The following is a 26,858-nucleotide window of genomic DNA, read 5'->3' on the forward strand; positions in this document are numbered from 1 at the left end:
AGCTTTTGGGGCCTCTCCGAGGAGTTAGCCTGGGATCTAAACCTATTTTCAAGAAAATGGGTTATTTGGGACTCAGCGGTGTTCGTCTTTGGGCTTCACCTGCTATCAAGGTTCCCCATTTTGAATTTCCCTGGGTGACTTACATTTTTTTTCAACCACCTTTTGCTCCCGAAGTTTCCCATGGAGCTTCCCTATTCCATTTTTTTTGCTCTCTGTGTGTAAAGTTTACATGCTTATTTTTTTTTAATGTCTCTTGTCTTCTGTAAAGGCATTCCTTCCCTCTTCTGCAAAGTTTTGTTAAATATTTCTGCCCCTCAAGAACCAATACCCAAATTAAAATGCTATCTTTATCATTCTGAATACCTTATACTTTAAAAAGTGACTGCCCATCCAGTTCACGCTTTTTTTCCTGTTTCTATTGGTAGGTTATAGGCATGGCATTGAGGCCAAACAACATCAGAACAAAGTTCTGGTATTATATTCCATCATACTAGAAAATCTAGCAATGTATTCTAGCAAATTTTTATATGTTCCAAAGTTATTAAAAGTCAGTGCTCTTTTGCTGATTTTTTTCCATTATATTGTACTGGAATAAGGCCTTTTGAATGAAATGAGACTTGAATTTGTTGTATAAAATTGGACTACAGAGGAGTCAAACTTTGAGCCATTCTCTGAATTGACCAGAGTATATTTTGTAATTGGCAGCTGTTCATCTGATTCTCACAGTAAAGGAAATTGATCTGTTATGAGAACATTGATTTTCATATTTTTTCCTTTTAAGTGTCTATGTAACTGTGTGGATAAATATGATAGAACTGACCTTTGTTAATAAAATACAATGTAGTTTGTTTCACCTCACTTTCATTAAGGAATGTATATAATATAGGAGATAGTATACTTTTTCTAGATATCATTATTATCAAAAGATTAACAATGTAAGAATTCTTCACTTAACTATAAGTATCCAGCTGCAACAGGCAGCTGTAAAGAAACTATAGGGGTTTTTTGATACATGCTTTTAATATATAAATACCAGCTAAACTGGTTGTATGTTTATTATCCCTCTTATTTTCCTGGTTTTAAATATATGGCCCGTCCCTAACCTTGTACAAATCTTGATTCAGCAGTCAATTCCATTGTATAAATGGGGCTCAACATAAAAATATTTATGATTTTAGTCTCAAATATACTTTTTATTTTATTTTTTTAATTAAGATTCAGTATCATCAGAGAAAGAAACAATAAAAATAGGGGGAAAATGGTATTAAGGTATATCAGTTTGAAAGCTGGATTCAGTTTTAAAGTAAAACAATTTAAGTAACAGCTATAACAGTATGATTCAGTTTATAAATCATAAAAAGGCAAAAACTACTGTTACAATTAAATTCTATCTGGTTTGAAAAAGATTTTTTTAAAATCAACAAATTTAGCAGAAACAAAAATGGAAAAATTCTAAATGTTATAATCTGATGTTAGAAATTTACCAAATTTACCAAATCACTTCTTAGATTATCCAAAATAGTTTCCAAACCTACCTGAATTTTACATCAAATTTAGTTTTGATATCACATGCTCCCTTAATTTACCATTTTTTTGGAAAATTATGAAATATTTATGCTTTCCAGTAAAAATCATACTCTAATGAATTTTAAAGGGTCTTAACATATAAAACATTGAGTTCAGTAAAATGAAAATGATTATGATTTAGAAATAAACAAGGTAGTGGCATTTGACTAGGCTTAATATTTTAACATTTTTACTTTTTAAAAATACTTTGGAGAAATAGTATTATATTGAAATAAGTGAAATATTTTTTTAAAAAATAACGTGCAAAAAGGTAACGTAAAATGTTTTGGAAGGTAATTGTAGAACCTATTCAGACATGTTTTCTTTAGTTTTTTTATAAAAAAACAGTGGGTAGAGCTTTATTTTTTCTTTCCTACTCTTTTTCTTTTAGATGAGTGTTGTTTAAAATGCACAGAGGCACTCCAATTTTCTATGTAAAATATTTACAAAAAGATTGGAAACTAGAATATTCTATTGCCTTAGAATTATGTATATGAATTTGTTGATGAAATATACTCTGTTTTCTTACAGTTAAAGATGAAGAGAAGAACAGACCCTGAATATAGCAGCCCACAGAAAAGGCAGAAAAAAAGGATAGAAGAGTTGGGCCTGACTCTCAGTTCCACATCAGACGATGAAACCCAACTTAATATTAACCATGCTGCTCAAGGTACTTTCTGAAGCAATCACTATATAAATTCCTGAAGCTTTCAGTCACCTTGGAGAACATTGTATGATGGAGAATGCAGTTATTTATTTTATTTTATTTTATTTTATTTATTTTAATTCCATTTATATCCCACCCTTCTCCGAAGACTCAGGGCGGCTTACAAGCTTAGCAGTAGCCTTCATTCTATGTATATGCCTGCTTATTAGGGCTTTCACACACACACACACCAAGCGGCATTATTACAAAGTCAGCTTAATTGCCCCCAACAATCTGGGTTCTCATTTTACCTACTTCGGAAGGATGGAAGGCTGAGTCAACCTTGAGCCTGGTGGGACTCGAACCTGCACTAAATGCAGGCAGCTGGTGTTAAGGAGGCATTAACCCACTGCTCCACCAAGGCTCCACCAAGTTATAATTTTAAAACTCCCATGCTCAAACATTTATCTAACTTTGTTGCATTGAATTTATAGCAGTCTCCCCACTGTTCTTAGTTGAATTATTATTAATGAGAAGACTGTAATAAAAACACTATGAAGTATCAGGATTGTGAATCAGATGGTAATGGAATATTGATGATTTTAGCCCAGCCCAGCAAGATCTTGGTGTATGTAGTTTGAGTAGTCAAAGAACATTCAGCATCCAGTCACACTAACTGCACAGAGAAGAGAAGGAAGCCTGTCAGATTCCAAAAATCAAGACATGTTGAGGTTCTTCTAAGCAGTTTCCTTTATTGTTCCTTGCCTGTATACAGAAATCTTGCCAAACTAAAGTAGATTACTTTAAACATACACTCTGAGAATTCCTAAGGAAGAGCTGTGTTAACTCTTTTTCTCCCACACAAACCTTAAATTTCGCTGTCTTTTTTGCTTCTCTGGAATCAACTCCCTTCAGACTAGAATAGAATGTTTCTAGCTTGTGCAGTCTAAGGATATTGACAAATGTATGGAAAAATGAGGCCAGCTACGTATTCTTTGGATCCTTGTGCAGTTTGAATTTAGTAGCCAGTTAAGAGTGTCTGTATAGACTGTAATCTATACGAATAGATTGTAAAACTAGATGATAAATGTGGCAGTTATCATCAGGGAATCCCTTAGCCCGCGAGAGACCACCGTCCCTCAGATGGTCGGGTGTGAGTCTCTCCTACTGAGATACGGCCCGGGGGCGCAGTTGGGCCTGCTGCTGGCATACCTACCACCTAATCGTGCAGCGGCAGCCCTGCCCGAGCTACTCGATGTCCTCTCAGGGTTGGTGGTTGAATTCCCAAAACTCATGGTCTTGGGCGACTTTAACCTACCGTCCCTGGGAGGATCGTCCGATCTGGCTCGGGAGTTCATGGCTTCCATGGCGGCCATGGACCTGTCGCAAATAATTTCTGGACCGACTCATGAGAGAGGCCACACCCCAGACTTGGTGTTCTTGTCTGGACGGTGGCGCGATGATATCGGTGGGGGTGCCACGACTGTTACGCCCCTGTCATGGACCGATCATCACCTCCTGCGGCTAGACTTCCCCTTTGCCACCCCCCGCCGTGGGTGCGCGGTGCCAACCAGATGGTACCGCCCTAGGCGCCTAATGGACGCTGATAGGTTCCAGGCAGCGCTTGGGGACACACATGCACTCCCTGCTTACAGCTCGGCGGATGCCTTAGTGGAAGCCTGGGAAAAGGCAGCCACGGAGGCTCTGGACCGAGTTGTACCCTTGCGGCCTCTGACCCGGCGCAGATCCCAGCGAGCGCCATGGTTTACCGCGGAGCTCCGGGAGATGAAGCGTCGGAGACGGGACCTAGAGAGCCGTTGGAGATCCAGTCGATCCGAATCCGACCGATTGCGATTAAGAATCCTCACCAGGTCTTATCTCGCTGCGATAAGGGTGGCAAAATCCAACTACTTTTCCACCCTCATCGCGTCCGCAGATAATCGCCCGGCTGCCTTGTTCAGGGTGACTCGCTCCCTACTGAACCAAGAGGTGAGGGAGGAACCCTTGCAGGGTCGAGCCGAGGAATTCGGTCAATATCTGCTGGATAAAATTGCTCGGATTCGAACCGGCCTGGACTCCAACTGGGCTGAGCTGGAAGAACAAGGCATGGACAGTCTTGTCGACGTCATCTGGGAGGAATTTGGTCCTGTGACTCCTAAGGAAGTGGACAGGATTATGAGGAGGTTGAGCTCCTCCACATGCTTACTGGACCCGTGCCCTTCCTGGCTGGCTTATGGAGCTCGAGAGGGGACACGAGGCTGGTTCCTGGCGGTCATCTCCGCTTCTCTGAGTGAGGGTCACTTCCCCACCGCCTTGAAGGAGGCGGTGGTGAGACCTCTCCTCAAGAAGCCCACCTTGGACCCATCCTCATTGAATAACTTTCGTCCAGTCTCCAATCTTCGCTTCCTTGCGAAGGTTGTTGAGAGCGTGGTGGCGCACCAACTTCCTCAGATCCTGGATGAAGCGGTTTATCTAGACCCGTACCAATCGGGCTTCAGGCCGGGCTACAGCACGGAGACGGCATTGGTCGCTCTGATAAATGATCTCTGGAGAGCCCGGGACAGGGGCCATTCCTCTGTCCTAGTCTTGTTAGACCTCTCGGCGGCTTTCGATACCATCGACCATGGTATCTTGCTGCGACGCCTCAGGGGACTGGGAGTGGGAGGCACGGTTCTGCGTTGGTTCTCCTCCTTTCTCCAGGGTCACTCGCAGTCGGTGCTGGCAGGGGGACAGAGGTCGACCCCGAGGCCTCTCGCTTGCGGAGTCCCTCAGGGGTCGGTCCTCTCGCCTCTCCTGTTCAACATCTATATGAAACCGCTGGGCGAGATCATTCGCAGCTTTGGAGTAGGGTACCATCAGTATGCTGATGACACCCAGCTTTTCATCTCAACTCCAAACAACATCAGTGATGCCCTCGACGTGATGTCCCGCTGCCTGAAAGCGGTCTGGGAATGGATGGGGAGGAACAGGCTTCAACTGAACCCGGACAAGACTGAATGACTGTACGTACTGGCAAGCCAGGATACTCAGAACATCCCATCCCTTAACATCGGGGACAAGTTACTACCCCCTGTTGATAGGGCCCGCAACCTGGGTGTCCTCCTAGACTCGCAGCTCTCCCTGGAAGATCACATAGGAGCTGTGACCAAGGGGGCCTTCTCCCGGGTTCGACTAGTTCGCCAATTACGGCCTTATCTGGACCTGGATGCCTTACGTACAGTCACCCATGCCCTTGGGACCTCTCGCCTAGACTAGTGTAACGCTCTCTACATGGGGCTGCCCTTGAGATCCACTCGGAAGCTTCAACTGGTGCAAAGTGCAGCGGCACGGACACTCTTGGGAGCCTCCCGATACTCCCATATCACACCTCTCCTCCGTGCGCTGCACTGGCTTCCAGTTGCCTTCCGTGTGAAGTTCAAGGTGCTAACAATGACATACAAAGCCCTACATGGCATGGGTCCGGACTACCTACGGGAGCACCTTCTGCCAATGTCAGCACCCCACCGTCCTGTGCGCTCCCACAGAGAGGGCCTCCTCAGGGTGCCACCGCTCAAGGAATGTCGGCTGGTGGCCCCCAGGGGGAGGGCATTCTCAGTGGGTGCGCCAGCCCTCTGGAACAGCTTGCCAACCGAAATCCGGATGGCCCCCGACCTCCGCACCTTCCGGCGCGACTTAAAAACTTACCTGTTCCAGCAGTCTGGCCTGGCCTGATAGCTCTAATTGGGGTCCCAGTTTGTTTTTACTATTGTTTTTTTTCACTATTGTTCAATCTGTATACCTACCTTATTCTGTACACCGCCCCGAGTCCCTCGGGAGAAGGGCGGTTTATAAAAACAAACAAACAAACAAACAAATAAATAAATAAATAAATAAATAAATAAATAAGTGAGGGATAATATCCTATTGGCTTTGAAAGAGTTGGAGACAAATCCTATGACTTGGAAAAACTAGTTTGATACCTGGTTTGTAATTTTAAGCCAGACTCAGAATGAATAGTTGTTTATAAATGTCAAGCTGTCTGGAAAGGATTTATCTATCTATTTTCATTCCAGTGTGACTTTCAAGATGGATTTGGGAATGGAAGCTACTTTGGTGGATAATATTGCTGTTATTGTATCACTTTTTGCTCCAAAGAACCCCAGTGCTGTGCACAAGAGAACAATGAAAAAGAATCGATATACAGCTAAAACCCTTGTGTCTGTTTGATTGTTTATAACCTTCAATTGGATGAAATAGTGCCTCACAGGGCAACAATTTTGAAACGGCATACCTCAAACGGGCTAATTTATAGAATGCATCCAGAATCTAGTATCTATGACTTCTATGGGATTGAAAGTTGGCAAAATATATCGGCTTCAGTGCTGCTGCATGCTTGTGCCGCTGTCGTCAGTCATAGTCATGTGCTTGTCTTATCCAACATTCCCTGCCAAATTTCTATAAGAAAGTCAATGGGAAAGCCAGCAGGAAGTCAGAAGTTGTTCCAGGTCCCATTGGGGTTTTTTTTGGCCTTTGGTCATTCTGATTCTCTTTAGATAAGGAAATACACAATAACTGACAGGTCACGAGTTGTCTAATCAGTAATATAAAGTAAGTAAGTTGCAAAGACATTAAAAGTACAGACATTTAAAGCAAAGTTCATGTTTAATGGTCAGTTGAAATGGTAGTCTTTTGTCCTACTTCTCTCACTGTTTAGTTGCTGAAAACAGCCTGGAGTTAGGAGCTGCCATCAAGACAGCCTTCTTCTCAACACACATTAACTGATCTTAATATTTAGACTAGGAGCAGGGATGTTATTTGCTCTTTGTGTATGGATTGGATGGTTTTGAGGAGACAACATTTTAAAGTATTTAAATTATTAAAAACATTTAGACTAATAGACATCAACACCCTAAGTGGGGATGCTTGGAAATGAGTAAGTTCTCTTTGACATATCAGTGGTTTCCCATTCTGTTTGCTATTGTATTCTATGGTACTCCTCTTAGCTTTTGAGATGCCTGAAGTGTATTCATTAGTAATACTTGTGGTTGTTAAACATCTACATGAAACCACTAAGCCATTATAATGAGAAATATGAATGGTAAGTTGATTTGGGAGAAAAATCAGAGGAATAGGAGGGAATGGGAGTGTTTGTAAGTAGCTAGAATTCTGACTCGGTAAGAATGCTAATTTATGTCGCTCAGTTGTTTCTGCTTAACCTGTACTAGTAATGAAAAGGTGAAACCTAATCAGGATAGCCTTGTGAACCAGAAATCTTAATTTGTTTACTCCTTCTCTCCTAAAATGTCAGGTCATAACTAATCACGGCTTGTTAGATTTTCACATAATGCTAAACCATGAATGAAACCAATGCTAAACTTGGTTGGTTCAGCTACTCTGTCTAGCAGAAGGATTAAAAGTGAGAGCACTCAAACACATGTACTACCATACAATCCATACATTATCAATATATTACTTGATGTGATTTTATAATCAACTAATTTTTAGTAACAGTTTATTATAATGGATTGCAGTTACCCTACAGAAATTAGTTGTTATGTGATCCTGTTTCAGAAAGAGGCCGCAGCTAGAGGGTCACTTTCTCACATTCTCTCTATTCAAAAAGATCCTTCCTATTGATTGTTTTCAGTCTTCATGTGTTTGGAAACAGAAAAGATTTATCCTAAGATGTACATGTTCCAGATTCCACAGCTCTGTATTAGGACGCCTAATGTGAACGCAGTTGATGTCAACTTCAGAATGTGACATTTTAGCTAGAAATAGAAAGCTAAAATCTCAGAGAACTGCTCTCAATATTGAGACAGTTTTGAAGTAGGTAGTCCAATTTGATAAAAGTTAGCCTGTGTTCCTAGATCACAACCAATATATGTTGTTGTAGCACCGACTACTGAAGCTTCTATTTATTCTGTTTGGTTTTCAGATTCTTCCACCACAAGCAGCAGTGAATCTGATAGTGAGAACAGCGGGAAGCGGCCTACTCTTGGCACTTTCAGCAATAAATTCAATGCAGATTCCCTTGTGGAGGGCACATCTTCCCGCTACTCTATGTACAACAGTGTGTCCCAGAAGCTCATGGTGGGTCAGAATGCCTGTTGTTGTGTAGAATCTGTCAGCTTGGTCCTGAGAATACAACTAGAGTTTATCATCTTTATTTGTTAGGGTATCTTTGGATCCTGATTTTCAACACTACTAAAACATCTCTTCAAATTCTTGGGATCTCACAATAATGTAATAGAGGAGTTTCCTTAATCTTCTGTCATTTAGTTGTACGTTACTGGTCTTTCCGTTGTTTTCTTATTTATTTATTTATTTTATTTATTTTAATCCCATTTATATCCCGCCCTTCTCCGAAGACTCAGGGCGGCTTACAATTTAAGCACAAACCAATGTGCTTAGCAATAGCCTTCATTCTATGTATATGCCTGCTTATTAGGGCTTTCCCCCCCCCAAGCGGCATTATTACAAAGTCAGCTTATTGCCCCCAACAGTCTGGGTTTCTTATGTCTTCAGCTACCATAAACGTGTTACTGGCAGAGCATTAGGGCTAAAATAGTTTAAGCTACTATTATTCAGGACCTTGTAGTTACCCTTTTCTGTTTATTTCCAGGAACTAGCAGCTTAATATGGGCTTTTCCCCCCCACTTTCAAGCATTTTGAGGTTTAGTGCAATCTCTGTGGAATAAGCTTCTAGCTCCATTATGCTTGAAGAACAATTGGAATTTCTAGGAACCTCAAAATTTTCTGTTTTGGTTCAGCAAACTGGGTGACTTCCCTTTCATATTTTTTTCTGTGCTAATTTTCAGATAATTTAAATTGACTTGCTTAATTGGTTGGGTGGTTTTATAGTATTTAAATTAATTTTTGAAAACAGTTATGTTTTTTAAGTATCGTAGATTATACTGCGTTGTGTTTTACACAGATTGTATGTCACCCTTTAAGAGGATGCCTATAACCAAAGTATGCACATTAAAAAAAGTTTTTAAAAGCAAAGCATAATTGAAGGCTTAGGAGAAAGATAATTTTGGGTATGATTTTCAGTAGCTCCTAGGAGAAAATTATGTGGTCATCTCGAACATTTTTGTGCTACATACATTATTTATCAGTACGTATTCAACTCTATACATTTATTAGTATTCTAGGCATAGATTAGACATGAACTGAGTTTACCCATATGGTTTTAATATATTAATTGAAATTATTGTTTTTTAGAAACTAAATTTAGCACAGAACAATCGGAGTGATAGAACTATAGATCATTCCTAGTTCAGTGAATCTTTAAATGTAAATGAAATTTCTTATTTGGGACCTTATTGCTCTTTGGCAATGTATTTCTATGAATATGAATATCTATGTAATACTTTGTTACATATGTACGTATGTGGTGCATGAAAATATGTAGATTTACATGACCTTTTTGAAATGTAGGATATTTCCTTTTAGGCAAGCATCAAAAACCGTAATGAAGTGCAGAACGTCTGTTTTATCAGAAAGTCCAATGTGATCTTTCAAACATTACAAAATATAATCTTTTTGTACTACATGTACTATACTTCCTAACAAATATTTTAGTGTGTTAAGCAGAATGTTGTGTTCTTCCCATTACTTCTGAGTGTTGGTAATTGGTAGAAAATGAGCCTTGAATTTCCTAAAAGATATAATCCCTATGTTTAAGAAGCTATGGTTTACCCATTCATGGGAAACAACTTTATTTGGATGTTTTATGCAAATTGGGATTTGTTCAGTCATCGTTTTTTAAATAAACCAGAACAAGTCTTTGGAGATGAGAAATTTTTTATTTTTATCTCTTGGTAATTAGTTGCTATCAAAGAGTTTACGTTAACTGTAAATGACAGTTTTACTAGTCATTGTGAATATTTTCTCTTTATGGTATAATTTGTCTATGGGGATTTTGTGGATTGAGCTTTTTTAATGTGGAGAAATATGCCATTATTTTTGTTCTGTTTTGTTTTGTTTTATCATTGTGACCTAAGGTGTGATATCCTTCTGGTAAAGCAGGCATGTCAAACTCGTGACGTCACATGATGTTGCCTGACGTATTGCGACTTTTTCCCCATTGCCGGTAATGGGATGGGTGTGGTTTAGGTGTGACGCATCTGGCCCGCGGGCCGGCAGTTTGACATGCCTGTGATAAAGGGATAGGAGTGTGCTATGTTTGTGTTGGGATTTTCTTTTGAAAGGTAAATTCTCATTTTTTTTTATTAAAGAGTTTTACAAAAACAAAATTTTACAATATATCCCCAAATCCCTCCCACCCCAAACCCACCCACTTCCCCTATTCTCATATTTTTTTTATGGAAGTGTGGATGTATTTTTGTAGTGTGTATATTTTTTGTGTTTTTAATATTCTTACGCAATTGTATTTTTTTTTTTTTAAAAGATTAGCATTAATCAATGTAAGAATATATCTAAAAGCAGCTATACAGTTTTATAGAAACAAAGTATACAGAAACAAATTACTTAATTTTTTATTTCCTAAATTTTAAAAATATTGATTCAAGGAAGTAATTCAGATTTCCAGTGTTTTACTACAGTAAATCTGGCAGGTAACAGCACACATATACATAAGAATTTAGGTTTTGCTATTGCCTTCAGATATATGGGCAATAAAGCAATAAAGCAATAAAGCTACACTAATATTAGTTATTAAATACTGTTTTGTAATTTTTCCAGTTTCCTCAAAAATTATCATAGGAGATGATAAACATGTAGCAGATTGACATCCTATGTACTGGTTTGATTACAACCTTGCCAAAATAATCTTTTATTAACATAGATGATTTTTAAGGAGAGATTTTGAATCAAACAACAAATCAGCGAACACCTTGATGCAAACAAAGTCATCACTAAAAGTCAACATGGGTTTGTCAAAAACAGATCATGCCAGACAAATCTTATTACATTCTTTGACCAAGTGACAAAATTAGTGGACCAGAGGAATGCTGTAGATATAATTTACTTGGACTTCAGTAAGGCATTTGATAAAGTAGATCACAACCTACTACTTGATAAGATAGAAAAATGTGGGTTAGATAGCATCACCACCAGATGGATTCGCAGCTGGCTGACAGGCCGTACTCAGCGTGTGGTCCTCAATGGAACTGCATCTACATGGAAGGAAGTGTGTAGTTGGGTGCCCCAGGGCTCTGTTCTGGGCCCAGTGCTCTTCAATATCTTCATTAACGATTTGGATGAGGGGATAGATGGGGAACTCATCAAATTTGCAGACGACACCAAGCTGGCAGGAATAGCCAATACTCCAGAAGATAGGCTTAAAATACAGAAGGATCTGGACAGACTCGAACACTGGGCGCTATCTAACAAAATGAAGTTCAGTGGTGAAAAAAGTAAGGTTCTACATTTAGGCCGGAAAAATCAAATGCACAGGTATAGTATAGGTGGTACTTTGCTCAATAGTAGTAACTGTGAGAGGGATCTCGGAGTCCTAGTAGACAATCACTTCAATATGAGCCAGCAGTGTGCTGCAGCTGCCAAAAAAGCCAACACAGTGCTAGGCTGCATTAACAGAGGGATAGAATCAAGATCACATGAAGTACTAATACCACTTTACAATGCTTTGGTAAGGCCACACCTGGAATACTGCATCCAGTTTTGGTCACCACGATGTAAAAAAGATGTCGAGACTCTAGAAAGGGTACAGAGAAGAGCAACAAAGATGATTAGGGGGCTAGAGGCTAAAACATATAGGGAACGGTTGCTGGAATTGGGTATGTGTAGTTTAACGAAGAGAAGAGTGAGGGATGACATGATAGCAGTGTTCCAATATCTCAGGGGCTGCCACAAAGAAGAGGGAGTCAAGCTATTCTCCAAAGCACCTGAAAGCAGGACAAGAAGCAACGGATGGAAACTAGTCAAGGAGAGAAGCAACCTAGAACTAAAGAGAAACTTCCTGACAGTTAGAACAATTAACCAGTGGAACAACCTGCCTGCAGAAGCTGTAAATGCTCCAACACTGGACGTTTTTAAGAAGAGACTGGACAGCCATTTGCCTGAAATGGTATAAGGTTTCCTGCCTGAGCAGGGGGTTGGACTAGATGACCTCCAAGGTCCCTTCCAACTTCAACTTCTTCTTCTTCTTCTTCTTCTTCTTCTTCTTCTTCTTCTTCTTCTTCTTCTTCTTCTTCTTCTTCTTCTTCTTCTTCTTAATTTCCTCAAAAATTTTGAATCACAGAAATTGAATCTGGAAAATTTTATTATTGAAATGACTATGATTTAAATTAACCCCTTAATCTCAGTTTTCATAATCCGCAAAAACATTTGAGCTACATTATTTGATGTCAAAATATTAGGATTAGCTTATTTCACTGAGGTTTGACTGTTACAGCCCAAGATATGAAAAAGCTTTAATATAGGAAGAAAAATATATTTTAATCAAAACTAAAGTTGGCCAATAGGCAACAAAAAAGAATGCAATAAACTCACCTAAAGTGGAACATCCCCCTGCTTTTTATCTTTCTGGACCATAGCATTATCTGTTTTAATTATTTCTTGATGACGTTTTGAAATAGATTTGTATTTGTAAGGGTTTAGTTGAATGTGGGTGTGTATTTAGAAGACAGTTCTGGATTTTATATAGGATGTGGGCCTTTATCTTCCCTTCCACAAAATCGGCATTTTGTCTTTATGTGTGATTTGGCATATGGAAGTTGTATTGCCATCTCTTTTGATAACGATGTTATTATGTTCAAGAAGAAATTCAGCATTGAAGGAAGATAACCGAACACAGTGAAATGAAGATGCCTCACAAGTATAGTAAGAAATAACTGCTGTGTTCTCTGCAGGTTGCTTATTTGTAATAGGTTTATTTTATTATTTGCTTTTTTCTGCTTCTAGATATAATTTTCCTCTTGATTAAGTTGAAGATATGAAAGGAGAATCTGGAAATCGTTTGTAAAAATATTTTTAATCAGACAGACCAGTGCTTTTTGTTGAAAGTAGCAGAAGGATATAAAACACCTTTTCTACTACCTTGTAGGCTAAGATGGGCTTTCGAGAAGGTGAAGGTCTTGGTAAATATGGCCAGGGAAGGCAAGAGATTGTGGAGGCCTCACAACAAAAAGGAAGGCGTGGATTGGGGCTCATTCTGAAAGGATTTGATGGAGAGATGAACATCAACTGGCAAGATGAGCCAGAGGTAATTACATTTCCTTTAAACCTCCTTCTGATATTCTGTTCTCAGAATGTCCCATTGTGAAGAGGTCTGATAGATACTTTCCTTTGCACTAGTGCAGCGACTCCCAACCTTTTATTTATTTATTTTATTTTATTTTAATTCCATTTATATCCCGCCCTTCTCCGAAGACTCAGGGCGGCTTACAAACTTAGCAGTAGCCTTCATTCTATGTATATGCCTGCTTGTTAGGGCTTTCACACGCACCCCAAGCGGCATTATTACAAAGTCAGCTTAATTGCCCCCAACAATCTGGGTCCTCATACCCCACACCCCCAGAATGCTTCTGATACATTCTGGCAGCCCTTACAAATGTTCAAAATAACGGAAACGAATTATGCATATACACCATAATTTTGAAAACCCAGGTTTTCGCACCCCCTGGAATATCGCCTCGCACCCCTGGTTGGGAACTGCTGGGCTAGTGACTCGAGTAAGGTTCATTTTAAAAATCCTCATTTGAGGATTTACTGTCTGAAATCAGATACTGATTTCTCTTCTTGGATGAAGATAATGTTTTGATACCTATAATAATAGCAAGATTCTCTCCAAGCATTCTAGTAAACATTGAATTGAGGTTGGTTTTCTGATCTATGGATGTACACTGAGCTAGATTTATTATACTTACGACTCTCTTGAAATCTTCTTTCTCTTGTTCACAGGCTAGTGCTTATGAGCAAGTGGACTGGTGCCCAGAATGTACCACGGAAATTCCAGATGCTGAAGAATTGAAGGATTGGATGACAATAGGAAAGGTATTCAGGTTGCACAACAAGGGAAATAATCACCACCAAATCTTTATTACTGACATCTACAGTGAACAGATCTAAAAAAGAAAGCAAAAATATTCTAGATGAAGAGATCTATAAATCAGAAGTAATAAAAAAGGTCTAAGAAAGAGAAAATATGTTAGTGTATTATGAAGATGCTTAAGCAGGGACTGCAAAATAAATAGAACACTTATAATACACAAGTACTAAAATATTTATGTTCTGGTTCAGTGATTTTTTTTAAAAAAAACTACTCAAGAGATACTGTAAATAAATGTAATTGTTCGGCTAGGTAGCCCTAGGAATAAAAGAGTGATGGATAATTTTTATTAATTTTTGTCAATGATAACAGCATGAACGTAAATGTAAATTTCTTTAGGTAAACAAAGAAAATTAAATTAAATGCTGAGTTGGTTAAGAGTGAAAAAGTTCTAGCTAAATTCAGAAAGGTGCCGAAGTATACTAAAAAAGATACTTCAGGTGGAAAATTATTGTAATAGTCTTAAACTACACCAAGTGAGTCAAAGTTTTATTAAATATAATTGAACTGAAACTATGAAAGCATATTAAAAATAAATTTAATAACTGTAAATATAATTAAAATATCTTGAGCTTTTTAATCTTTTATTACAGTTACTGGTGAGACCTAAACTTCACATTTTAGTACATGATTTTAATGGAATCCTATTTAAATGAATTTCTACTGAAGGTTTCTCTCCTCCCCTCCCCCCAAGTTTTAATTCTGCTCTTTCAGGGTGTCATACATAGTTCCATTTTTATTTTATATCTAGCCCATGTTTGCCAAGTGAACTTTGTAGCCATAGGACTGAGAATCTATAAGGCCTGGATAGCAACTGTCATCATTCTTTAGCGTTATTTTATGAAAAGTACCTATAATCAGAACTGTTTTATTTTCCTATGTGCCAAAGAAGCTTTGTGGATATTTTTGTGACAGATACATATTCATGCATTGTGCTTGGGAGGCCCTTGTGAGCTCATACTCCTTGTGAAATAAGCAGGTTGATACACTTGAGTGTGTAGCTGGCTGGCCTTGTCTGTCAATTTCAAATTATATAATACTGCCGCTTCACTCCTCTGATTACTGTATTTGTGAAAGCTTGAATAACTTGACAAGGTGTTTAAACGCAGCAATAGGAAATCACATTTGCTCCAATGATATCCGCATTTTATAGAATAACATTTGTCTGGCATAGACCACTGCTCTTCAATATTTACATGTTCTAAAAAGTGGCAGTGTAGCTGAGAATGTATGTAAGCAGAGAGATGAATAGTTTTTTCCCCTCCGTTGGATATTGGCATATTTTTAAATGATGTACTGACAATCACTGAGATACTGTATTCTTAGGGGAGTTTATATAAGCTTGCTTTCTGCATATTGCTCAGACTGCAAATATGCCATGGCTGCTACTTGCAGTGATTGGATCTATCATTGTTCATGTACTGAAAAATACAGTTAAGGTAGACTCTTTATTCCCATATCTGTATACCATATTTCCTATTAATAGAAATAAATGATAGTGACAACGGTGATGATAATAATAATGAAAATGATGTGTTAAAATTATATGTTGTCCAACCCCCCAAAAGTCTGGGAGATGTAGATATGGACTATTAGCATTGTCTATGTCTATGCATTTATCTTGGTATAAAACAGACATGTCAAACACAAGGCCCGGGGGCCAGATCCGGCCCGTGAAGTGGTTTTATGCGGCCCGCGAAGCCATCCTGGAAACTGAGGGAACGACCCCCACTGCCCTAGCTCTGGCCCAGGCACCCTCCTCCTGCCAGAGACCCTCAGATCTGTCCCACTCCTGCCCAGGCCCCCATAGGCACCCTTGATGCGAACGATATAGAGCTGGCCATGCCCACCCAGTAGGCCATACGCACTTTAGCCACGCCCACCCAGCAGGCCACACCCACCCAGGCCACACCCACCCGGCCTCCTGAGGGCAACCGCAATGCTGATGCGGCCCTCAATGAAATTGAGTTTGACACCCCTGGTATAAAATGAATATTTTTTATTTATTTATTAATTTTCCACTATTACAATAATATCTTTAAAAAGCAATGTGGTATCTGGGTTACAATAGTTCCATTTCAGACAAATACATATAATTACAGATCTCCAAGTTGTTGTAACTAATATTCCCTTTCTCCTTTAATACATATTATCTCTTATCTAAATTAACATACTTCTCATTGCTATCCATCAGTCATTTAATAGTTTTCTTATATTTATCAATACCTTAGTATATTTTATATTTTAACATTCCATCCTTAAGATATCAAAACACCTTATATATTTTTCCAGCTTTAATTTTACATTAATAATAAGATTAAACGTTTAAAGTTTCTCATTTTCATGTTTGTAAATAACCTCCTTTCCCTTTACACAATTTTCTCCAATACCTAGTAATATAAATATACTTATTATTTATCTCATTTTCATATCGACGTTAGTAGTACAATATGAGAATGGTAGTCATTAGAATACCAGTTGCAGGGAGGAGGAAGAGGAGGAGGACAATATAATATTCTTATTTCTCATTTATAATTTCCACATATTAAAAATTAACCAAAATTTCTCTGTTTCAACATTTAACACATCCTTTCATGTTACTACATCCAAGTGTATTAGTTACATTGTATCATTCTTAACACACACACACACACACACACACACACACATATTATATATATATTGGAGGTGGTGACCCTTTGAGAGCTGTATGCAACGAAATTTCATGTTGATGTATGCCGATTGGTGTACATTCAAAGTGACAATAAAGTTATCATTATATATACATCTTAATCCATTTCATTTAAAGAGTTCAATATTTCAATGTTAGTATTCATACATCTATTTTTTTTAATTAGTCAATATTTTTATCTACTCATCAAAGCAATCTCTCAAGTACAATTCTATCTATTTTGGTGTTATCTATTTCAGGCCTCTTCAGTATGTCCATATTTTTTCAATCTTATTCTTGCTTTCTTCCTTTGCCATGTCATTTTTCGCTTCTTTGCCTCAGGGTCCTCAAAGCATTCTTGTATTGTTGTATCATATATAAGTAGCCCTCCAGTCTCCATTTTTGAAGGATTGAGGGGTCTGTTAACAACGCCAAATCTTCTCATTATTTTTGCCTCTTGATATAATTGTGCTGGGCTGAATAAATTTTGTTCCATCTGTTTCTCATTTTTGTCTTCGAAAATCTGTGTTTGTTGAGTAGTTACTTCTTCTGCCAATGTATTTGATTCTTCTGTTAAGTTCTGTCCCGATAAAATATTGGTTGTAGTCACAATTTGAGTTTGTTTCTTCGAGATACTTTCTAATTCTTTTCCAAAAGCTCTTATTTCATCGCCAGCTGCAGAAAGGAACTGATAGGTTTGGTAGGATATTTCCCACATAGCATAGATTTGTTTTTGAAACTCTTCCATGGTGGAGTTTTACATCTGGTGTTCAAGGTTAATCTTATCTTATTTTTCTTAAATGTTTTCTTAATTTTTTTTAAAAAAATCAGATTGCAATTTTAGATTTAGCCACTGGGTGTCCCCCAAGTACTTTGAAAGTTCTTTTCTTTTAGTCCGTTTCTTTTTTCAACATTTTAAAAAAAACCACCCCTGAGCTTGATCGCCGCTTGTTTGAAGGGAGGGTTGAATTCCCCCCTTCCTCTCCACAGGGGGGAAGGTACTTAGCAGCTTATTTAGATGGGAAAAAAAGATTAAGGTATAAGAGAGGAATCTTACTCCTGTCTCTTCCACACTGCTTTAATGTTGCCTGATGGTAAATTTGACTTCGGCTGTCTGCAGCCTACTATGGCCAAGTCTTTCATCCACCGGTATGAAGGGAATGCAGGCACTAATGGGGGGGGGTTTGCGGCTCCCCCACGTTTCTGCAAAAGCCCCTTTTTTCTGGTCGCCCCTCCAGGGCGACTCTTCGGCCCTTTTAGGACCCCCCAGCGATGCGAAACTGGACGTGGAAGACGAGAGCCATCCTCCAGACGTCCATGCTGGCTGGCTCGGCAAACCGGAAGCCATAAAATGAATATTTTATTAGCCTGCGTATGTATATTAGGGGAATCTCAATTTCATGTAAAGTCTTAATAAATTGTCCATGTTGCTCTCCGAATTCCATGGAGTAGATTTTTGAGACCTTATCAGGGGAAGGGACTTTGCAGCGGGAATAACTATTCCAGTTCAGCTGCTGTAAGTCATTCTGTTGTTGTGAAGTACTAATAAGATATATTTTAAAAATAAACATTTAAGTGTCAGTTTCATTTTCACACGTGGACATTTTCAGTTAGCAAAGATAATTTTTAGAGTATCATAAGATTCCTTTCTTCCTGCCTGCTTTACTTTTTTGGACACATTTGTATGTGATAAGCAACAGTTTGGGCTCCCCATGATGGTTTTTATAGTAAAAGTGTTTATGTAGATTAAGTGTCTCTTTTTGGTCAGGTGTTCCAAAATCGGGAACAATGCATTGCTGATGATGTGGTTGTGAAACTATGTCAGGGTGAGCTAGGGCTTCCTTTCCTCATGCTCAATGGCTGAACATTTCTTATTTCAAGGACTCCTATTTCTCCCCCCCCCCCGCCCCCGCCCCACTACCTAAAATGTGCACATTGTCTTAATGGGTTTTACATTGTAAATTGTTCTGCCTTCACAGTTTTGGTTCATTCTTAAATTTTATTAAGAATACATCTTTCTAAAAAAAGGTGATGATCTTATTACGGCTGTGTAATGATTCAGATTCAAATAGGAAATAATGATTCATGCAAATTGCACCAGTCAGCAACTCGTTAAAGGAGGGCTTAGGCTGCTGTTGCCAGCAATCCTAGGAAGAGAGAGAGACGTTTGATATAAGAGGTACCACCAAATGCAGTTTGCAGGTCCTTCGTGGTTCTGAATCGCATTTTCTCTTTTTGAGCTGGGATCATTACATAGCCCTTGATCTTAAGACAAATGCTTTTGCACATGTTGATTCATTTCCCCCACGTTTTGTTTTATAGAGGAAATTGGTGATTGATGATGAAACGGAATTCTGTGGAAAAGAACTCCTACACAGCATGCTCCAATGCAAGGTGAATTTTATCTGCTGGAACCACAACAGGCCTGTCAGTAGAAGGAGAAATACCAGTGCAGTGCAAAGGCAGAAAAATCTGAGGGCTGATGGTTGTGACAGATTTAGTTAGAATAGAGTAGCTTCCAGTAACATGGAGGCTTAAGTGACTCCCTTATTTGTTTCCTCTCAGACTGAACTTTGGATGAGTTGCTTTAGATGAACAGTCTTAAACTTGTGTATATTTCAGCTTAGTTTCCCCCCCCCCCCGTTTCCCCCTAGCAAACAGAATACAAGAATAGTCTTATCCTGTTCGAACGAAGCTAGTTTGACTTCTACAGAAGAACACATTCAGTGAAATCTCTTTTGAGGATGGCGCTCTGATAATATTGAAGTGGGTGCTGCTAAGGAAGAGTTTGTTGTTGGGTGATTGTGAAATTGCAATCTATATTTATGCAATGTTATTGAGTCCAGTCATAGGAAAAATGACTGCAAAGCACCAGTTTTTATACGAAGCACTGACGTTGTCTGATACTGATTTGATTTATATGAATTCCTGATATTCACTTGATGTTCATCCTTTTGTGGTGGAGGCCAGTTCCCCGTTTATTTTCAGAAGCTTCAGTTGACTCCCTGCTTTGACATCAGAGACAGACTCTTACAGGGATCCTGCACTGAACAAGAGCCCACATTCAAAAGAGAAGGAGAGAAAGCACGGCAGTGGGTCTCCTGGAGCAGGGGCCCCCAACCCCCAGATCACGGCCTGTTCGGAACCGGGCCGTGCGAGCAAATCTCCCATTTGTGCAAGCACAAATGGAGCTGCATGTGCACATGCCCACCGCTTACAAAGAACCATCCCCTCTTTCCGGCCGCTGGGGCCCCCAAGCCAGAAAGGTTGGAGACACTGTCTTAGAGAGGGTGGCAGCAAGGAAAAAGAAAACCTTGTTCAAGCAATTGAATAGTAATTGAGTTCTTGCCTGGCAAATAAGCATCTTGAGTCCAATAAGTGTATCTAATAAGTATTATTGGAGCTCAGCCCTAGAAAACAGAGCCATTGTAGAAAAATGCTGTCACGAGTGGGGAAGTGTGAATTAATGCATCCAGGCACATCCCTATAATCCAAAAACTGATTTCCTCTTCATCAAACTCTGATCATTCTGTGACAGGGCCATTCCTAACCATTCAGGCTATAATAAGCTGTGCTCTAGAATATACTCTTAACCAGGGGTAGGCAACCTCGGCTCTTTTATGACTCATGGACTTCAACTCCCAGAATTCCTGAGCCAGCATAGTATAGCTGACTCAGGAATTCTGGGAATTGAAGTCCATGAGTCATAAAAGAAGTCGGAGTTGAAGTCCATGAGTCATAAAAGAGCCGAGGTTGCCTACCCCTGCTCTTAACAAATCCAAATTGAGGCATACCATTCCAGTTAGCATTTGGCCTTCTCTCCCACCAATGAGAATTGGACATAAGAATATTTCAACTCGTACAAGTCGTCCTTCTCTGTCCAGTGGGTGCAACCATTGGGGAGAGTTTCCCTTTAGAAAATATTGGCAGCGTAACATATTTTTCCTTTCATTGTTTTACCAAATGATACAAAATAGAAAGATTCTTAGCCGATAATTTTGTCAGGCCAGTGCTTTAATTGCCAGAATGAAACTTGGTTATGGATATGGCCCCTTTCGTCCACCCAGGAAAAAGGAGTATATTGCTTTTTCACATCCTCAAGTAGCAAATCTCCTGCATTTGAGGGGAGAAGCAGAATGTTGCACTTAGCCATAAATTCCTGTTCTTCTCCAATATGGAAAGCTGTGCTTAGTTTCACTTGCAAAGCGTTTTAATTCTAGGAGTAGAGGGATAGGCTTGCAATCGTGCCTACAATCTTACCTGAGGGATTCCTCGGGTTTCAAACCAGATTCACTGGAAAAGTAGTTTGGTTAGAAGGATATGTGTAGCTTCTACCTGATATTCTGTGTTTCTAGGGGGGGGAGATTCTCTCCCTTGTAATGTTCCCATGAGATAGCCTTATTAATTTACAGAAACTAGAAATTCACAGGCAAGTATACTTTTTTAGCTAGAATTTTCCCTGGCACGTAAATGCACATTCCATGTCTTCTTCCCAGCAACTCCACTCCTGTTTCTTCATCTTGTTCTCTTCATTTGGTCTGCATGTGTCCCATTTTCACACCCTGATCTTCATCTCCTGGTTGTCAGCTACACACCCTAAAGCACACCTCTGGTGTATGCTTGACTCCAGCTCCTCAGAAAGCCCTGTGCATAGCTGGATGCACTGCGCCTGTATCCTGGTTGCCAAGTGCTCCGGCATTCATCCTTGTTTCTGAAACTGAACCATGAACATTTGCTTCCAGTCCTATTCCTCCACATGAACACCATGCAGTCTGGCTGACAAAATGTCACTAAAAGAACCCAATTCTCTTATGATCACTTGATGCATCTAGCAGTTGTGATTGCTAATATGGCAATGTGCCTAGAGTTGGCTTGGTGTGTTGGTGTCACACTGACCATTGTGCCCACTAGGCACATCGCCATATTAACAATCATAACTGCTAGCTGCATCAGGTAATCATAGAGCAGGGATATCATTAAGATGTTATAATGTGGAAACGCGCAGGCCACTCAAGCACCATTCAGTCTTGTCCAAACTGCCACTGGCCCGGAATGTGGGGTTCCATGATGTATCCAGTGACAAGCAGACTGACAATCTTTCCCTACACTGCTTCTATGACAGCACAATAAATTTTGTCCCTGGAACAACTATCCTAAATGTTGTCTATATGTACTTTTCTAGAGACAATGGATCTCTGTGAATGCATTCTTGTCATTTTACCTCCTCAGCAGGAGTCTCTGTCCTATTTTTGAAGAATAAATTTGCAAGGGAGGCTTCATCTTTGTAATGACTCGCTATACCTAAATCACATAACTGGGTGCAACCAATGTTCTCTTCTGCTGATCTTGGATCTCATAGAATAATTATTCTCTGCCACTGTCACCGCCATACTGGATCTTCATGGAGTGTACTGTGTGATCTAGATCAAGAAAGGCGATTATCACCTTCCAGATCAGTTGTAGCCATTTCAAATACTTGGTCATGCCATTCACACTCTGTAAATCCTGATGGTCTTCCAGCTTTTCATGAAATCTTCAGTTAGTGATTATTTGCTTGGACAACATCTTGATCTACTCCAGGGTACCACAGGACTATGTGTCAAATTCATCCTGTAGTGTCTCCAAAAGCATTGTCTGTACTCCAAGCTGGAAAGTGCACATTTGATCTTGCCAAGATAGAACTCCTGGGCTGTTTCATTTTCACCTGAAGTCTGGGCATAGATCCTGTGAAGGTTCAAGTAATCAGTAACAAAGCTCTCAAGTAACAAAGAAGATGTGCAGTGGTTCATAGATTTTTGCAAACTTCTGTTACCAGTTTATTTCTGCTTTCTCGCATATCATTATTTCTTTCCCTGGGCTACTGGGAAATGAAAAGCCATTCCAATGAGGTTTTCCAACAACCAGAGATGTTTGTATCCATACTTCTTCAGCACCCAGACTCCAGTAAAAAGACAGTATAAAGCACTATCTTTATAGTGCCTGCTCCTAACATTGCCCTTGCAGGGCACAGCACCAGATCAATCACCTTTGCTCTGCTCCTTTTACTTAAAAAGGTTAGCTGCAGTTGAAATCAGTGATGGTGTTTTCAAGGTTTGGAAGCAGCACCTAAAGGCACAAAGTATCCAGTAATATATGACCCAACCACAAGAGCCCGGAGCAACTATGCACAGCCTGGAAACTCAATCATTGCCAGGTTTGATGGTCTGTCTTATTCTCATGCTTTTATTTTGTGATCTGTGTGTCCCAGCCCCCACACAAACAGGAAGATGCCTCATCCAGACTCTCAAATGATGGAGCAGATGCCATTCACAGCCACAGTCTTGCAGCTAGAAAACTTTGCAACCACCCTGGAGTCACCTCCCTGACAGCACTTATTTCAAACCTGCCGGGAAGAAATCATTTCACTCAGGCTCAGCTGTAGAACACCAGTGCAACCTGGACCAGTCCAATATTCCACTATTTTAAGTCTGAGGATGGCTTCTTGCATTATCATGGTCACCTTTATTTGCCTTTGGTGGAATTACGAGAGGAAACGCTACACCTGGCACACAGAAAAGCTGTGACAGGACATTTTGGATTTATAAGATCCTGGGTCTAATCATCCAGGATTTTTGGTAGTTGTGTATCAAACTTGAGGTATATGTGTAACCACCTGCCATTTTGTAGGCCTCCACTGTCAAGTAGGGTCACCTCTGAAAGTTGTTGAGATCCGGCTAAGGAAAAAAAACCTTCCTGCTTTGAGGTTGCACAGGAAAATTGGCAGCGTGATACATTGGGCCATTTTTGTTCCTAGCACACTCACAAGCATACCCTTCCGCTCACATATCAGACCCATCCTGTCTTTCGTAGCTCCTCCCCACTTCCGGCCCTGGTCTTCCTTGCCTACATGTATACCCTCGTGCTCTCTTCTTTTATTATGTTATTGTAGCCAATCTCAACAAAGTATTTTTAGCAATCATCTGGAGTTGAATTTTTTTTTGGCCTTGTCTACTTAATGAAGCTTACATTCTGATTAAAGAATGAATGTTGCATTGCTAATTGCTCCCCATAATTGGGTTCTGTAAAGTAAAATAAAATAAAGTTCTAAGTATGGAACTGCAAAATGTTCTGTTTAGCTGTCCTTCACACTTAGATTAGATTTTCTAATTTCTTCCTGCAGAGTGTTTTTGATGTGCTGGATGGAGAGGAGATGCGCCGAGCTCGTACAAGATCCAATCCTTACGAGATGATCCGTGGAGCCTTCTTCCTAAACAGGTCAGAGAATAGACTACGCATTACGACATATTTGGTCAGTGAAGGGCAAACTCTTAACAAATGCCCATCTTACACTTACAGAGCTGCAATGAAGATGGGAAACATAGATTATGTCTTCGACCACATGTTTACAAACCCAAAGGATTCTCATGGGGTGAGGGTTTTCATTTATTTGTGTATCTCTGGTGGCTTCTCTGAATGGGAAAAGTGAGTAGGAAAATCCTTTGAGCTTTATTAAAATGGTAGTTGATTAAGCACCTCAGAAGCTAAGCAATTTAACAGATTGATGCAATTATTTACTTGGGAGATTGATTTAGTTGCGGTGATTAAATTTCTATCCTTTCTGTTTGCAGAAACCACTAATTAAAGAACGTGGTGCTGAACTGTTGTATTTTGCTGATGTATGTGCTGGCCCTGGTGGTTTCTCAGAATATGTCCTCTGGAGGAAGAAGTGGCATGCAAAAGGTTTTGGAATGACCTTAAAAGGACCAAATGATTTCAAATTGGAGGATTTCTATGCTGCATCTAGTGAGCTTTTTGAGCCTTACTATGGTAAGCACACAAAATTGTTTTCGTTTTTTTTAAAAAAAATCCTCAATAGATGCATGGTTTTCTGCAAGAACGTTAATTATCTAAGAATGGTTGCATTGGTCGCGCTGGTGAATGATCTCTGGCGGGCTCGGGACAGGGGTTGCTCCTCTGTCCTAGTCCTGTTAGACCTCTCAGCGGCTTTTGATACCATCGACCATGGTATCTTACTGCGGCGTCTTCGGAGATTGGGAGTGGGAGGCACCGTTTTACGGTGGTTCTCCTACCTCCTGGGACGTTTGCAGTCGGTGTTGGCAGGAGGGCAGAGGTCGGCCTCGAGGCCTCTCATTTGTGGAGTCCCTCAGGGGTCGGTCCTCTCGCCTCCTGTTCAACATCTATATGAAGCCGCTGGGTGAGATCATTCATGGTTTTGGGGTTGGGTATCATCAATATGCGGATGATACCCAGCTTTTTATTTCTACCCCAAACCACCCCAGTGATGCCCTCGATGTGATGTCCCGATGCCTGGAGGCGGTTCGGGTCTGGATAGGGAGGAACAGGCTTCGGCTCAACCCTGACAAGACTGAGTGGCTGTGTGTGCCGGTGTCTCGGGAAATTCAGACTGTTCCACCGTTAACTATGGGGGGTGAGATATTACCCCCCCCCCGTAGATAGGGCTCGCAACTTGGGTGTCCTCCTAGACTCACAGCTATCTTTGGAAGATCATATAGGAGCTGTGACTAGGGGGGCCTTCGCCCAGGTTCGCCTGGTGCGCCAGTTGCGGCCCTATCTGGACCAGGATGCCTTGCGCACAGTCACTCATGCGCTCGTGACCTCCCGTTTGGACTACTGCAATGCTCTCTACATGGGGCGGCCCTTGAAGACTACTCGGAGGCTCCAACCGGTGCAGAATGCGGCCGCGCGAGTTGTGGGGGTGTCCCGATACTCCCATGTAACACCTCTACTCTGCGAGCTGCATTGGCTTCCGGTTGTCCTCCGGGTAAGATTCAAGGTGCTGGTTACGACCTATAAAGCCCTAAATGGCATGGGTCCGGGTTACTTACGGGAGCACCTGCGGCCGGCATCAACTACCCTTCGTCCAGTGCGCTCCCACAGAGAGGGCCTCCTTAGGGTGCCGTCGGTCAAAGCGTGTCGACTGGCGGCCCCCAGGGGGAGGGCGTTCTCTGTGGGCGCGCCAGACCTGTGGAACCGTTTACCAGTGGAGCTCCGGATGGCTCCCGACCTTCGCTCCTTCCGACGTGACCTAAAAACATATTTATTTGAAGAAGCCGGCCTGGTCTGATGGGTTTAGGGGTATTTTAATGTTATTGTTTTAATGTATTGAATTGGGCTGTAATATTTAATATTTTTTTAATTTTTGTATGTTGTATTTTCTTGTATTGCCCTGTACACCGCCCTGAGTCCTTCGGGAGAAGGGCGTTATATAAATTTAATAATAATAATAATAATAATAATAATAATAATAATTATTATTATTATTATTATTATTATTATTATTATGGAAAAAGTGGCAGTATTAGGATAAAAAAATGGCTTCCTTTTATTAATCAACATTCTAAAATATTTTCTGTTGAAAGGTGGGTAATTGTTTTTTAAAACAGCAGGTTTTTTAAAAAATGATTCTTTGGGAAGTATGGTATTAATATATGTGATTCAAAGTCCCAAAAATAAATAAATAAATAAATAAAATCAAAATCCTTGTTTTCCCACTTAGGTGAAGGAGGTGTTGAGGGAGATGGTGACATCACCCGTCCTGAGAACATTTCTGCCTTTCAGCAATTTGTGCTGGACAATACAGATCAGAAGGGGGTGCATTTCTTAATGGCTGATGGGGTACGTTTTTCCCCCCTCCTTTTCTTTTATCCTGTGGGCATTAACTTCAGCTTACCTTTCATAGCATTCTGTGACATGCAGCCAAATTAGGCAAATAACCATAATGCTTTCCTTTGAAACAACATCCTGGGTCATTCTGTTTTATCCTGGAACTGGATTAATGAACTGTGTTGAAATGAAAAATGTAAATAAACATAATATGTTCACTGAATGTCACCAACTTATGTTACAGATGTTCTTGAGAAAGGTAAGCTTTGATGTAATTATATTGCTGATCTTGACGAACGTAGATAGATGCCGAGCCTCTATTGGCAGTTGACAAA

At 40.1% G+C, this 26,858-nt stretch overlaps 1 protein-coding gene across 1 annotated transcript in view; it reads left to right on the plus strand.

Moving 5' to 3' along the window:
* CMTR1 (cap methyltransferase 1) overlaps positions 1–26,858 on the plus strand; it is a 53,976-nt gene that overhangs the window by 483 nt on the left and 26,635 nt on the right. The window contains exons 2-10 of the mRNA XM_083349337.1: positions 2,098–2,236; positions 8,130–8,284; positions 13,224–13,382; positions 14,081–14,173; positions 19,222–19,293; positions 24,059–24,153; positions 24,235–24,307; positions 24,507–24,705; positions 26,417–26,535. Of these exons, the coding sequence (XP_083205463.1) occupies positions 2,104–2,236; positions 8,130–8,284; positions 13,224–13,382; positions 14,081–14,173; positions 19,222–19,293; positions 24,059–24,153; positions 24,235–24,307; positions 24,507–24,705; positions 26,417–26,535 (1,098 nt within the window). The 5' untranslated portion in view covers positions 2,098–2,103. The remainder of the gene's footprint in view (positions 1–2,097; positions 2,237–8,129; positions 8,285–13,223; positions 13,383–14,080; positions 14,174–19,221; positions 19,294–24,058; positions 24,154–24,234; positions 24,308–24,506; positions 24,706–26,416; positions 26,536–26,858) is intronic.

This window comes from Vipera ursinii (assembly GCF_947247035.1).
Source record: "Vipera ursinii genome assembly, chromosome: 1".
In the NCBI taxonomy this organism is placed as follows: Eukaryota; Metazoa; Chordata; class Lepidosauria; order Squamata; family Viperidae; genus Vipera; species Vipera ursinii.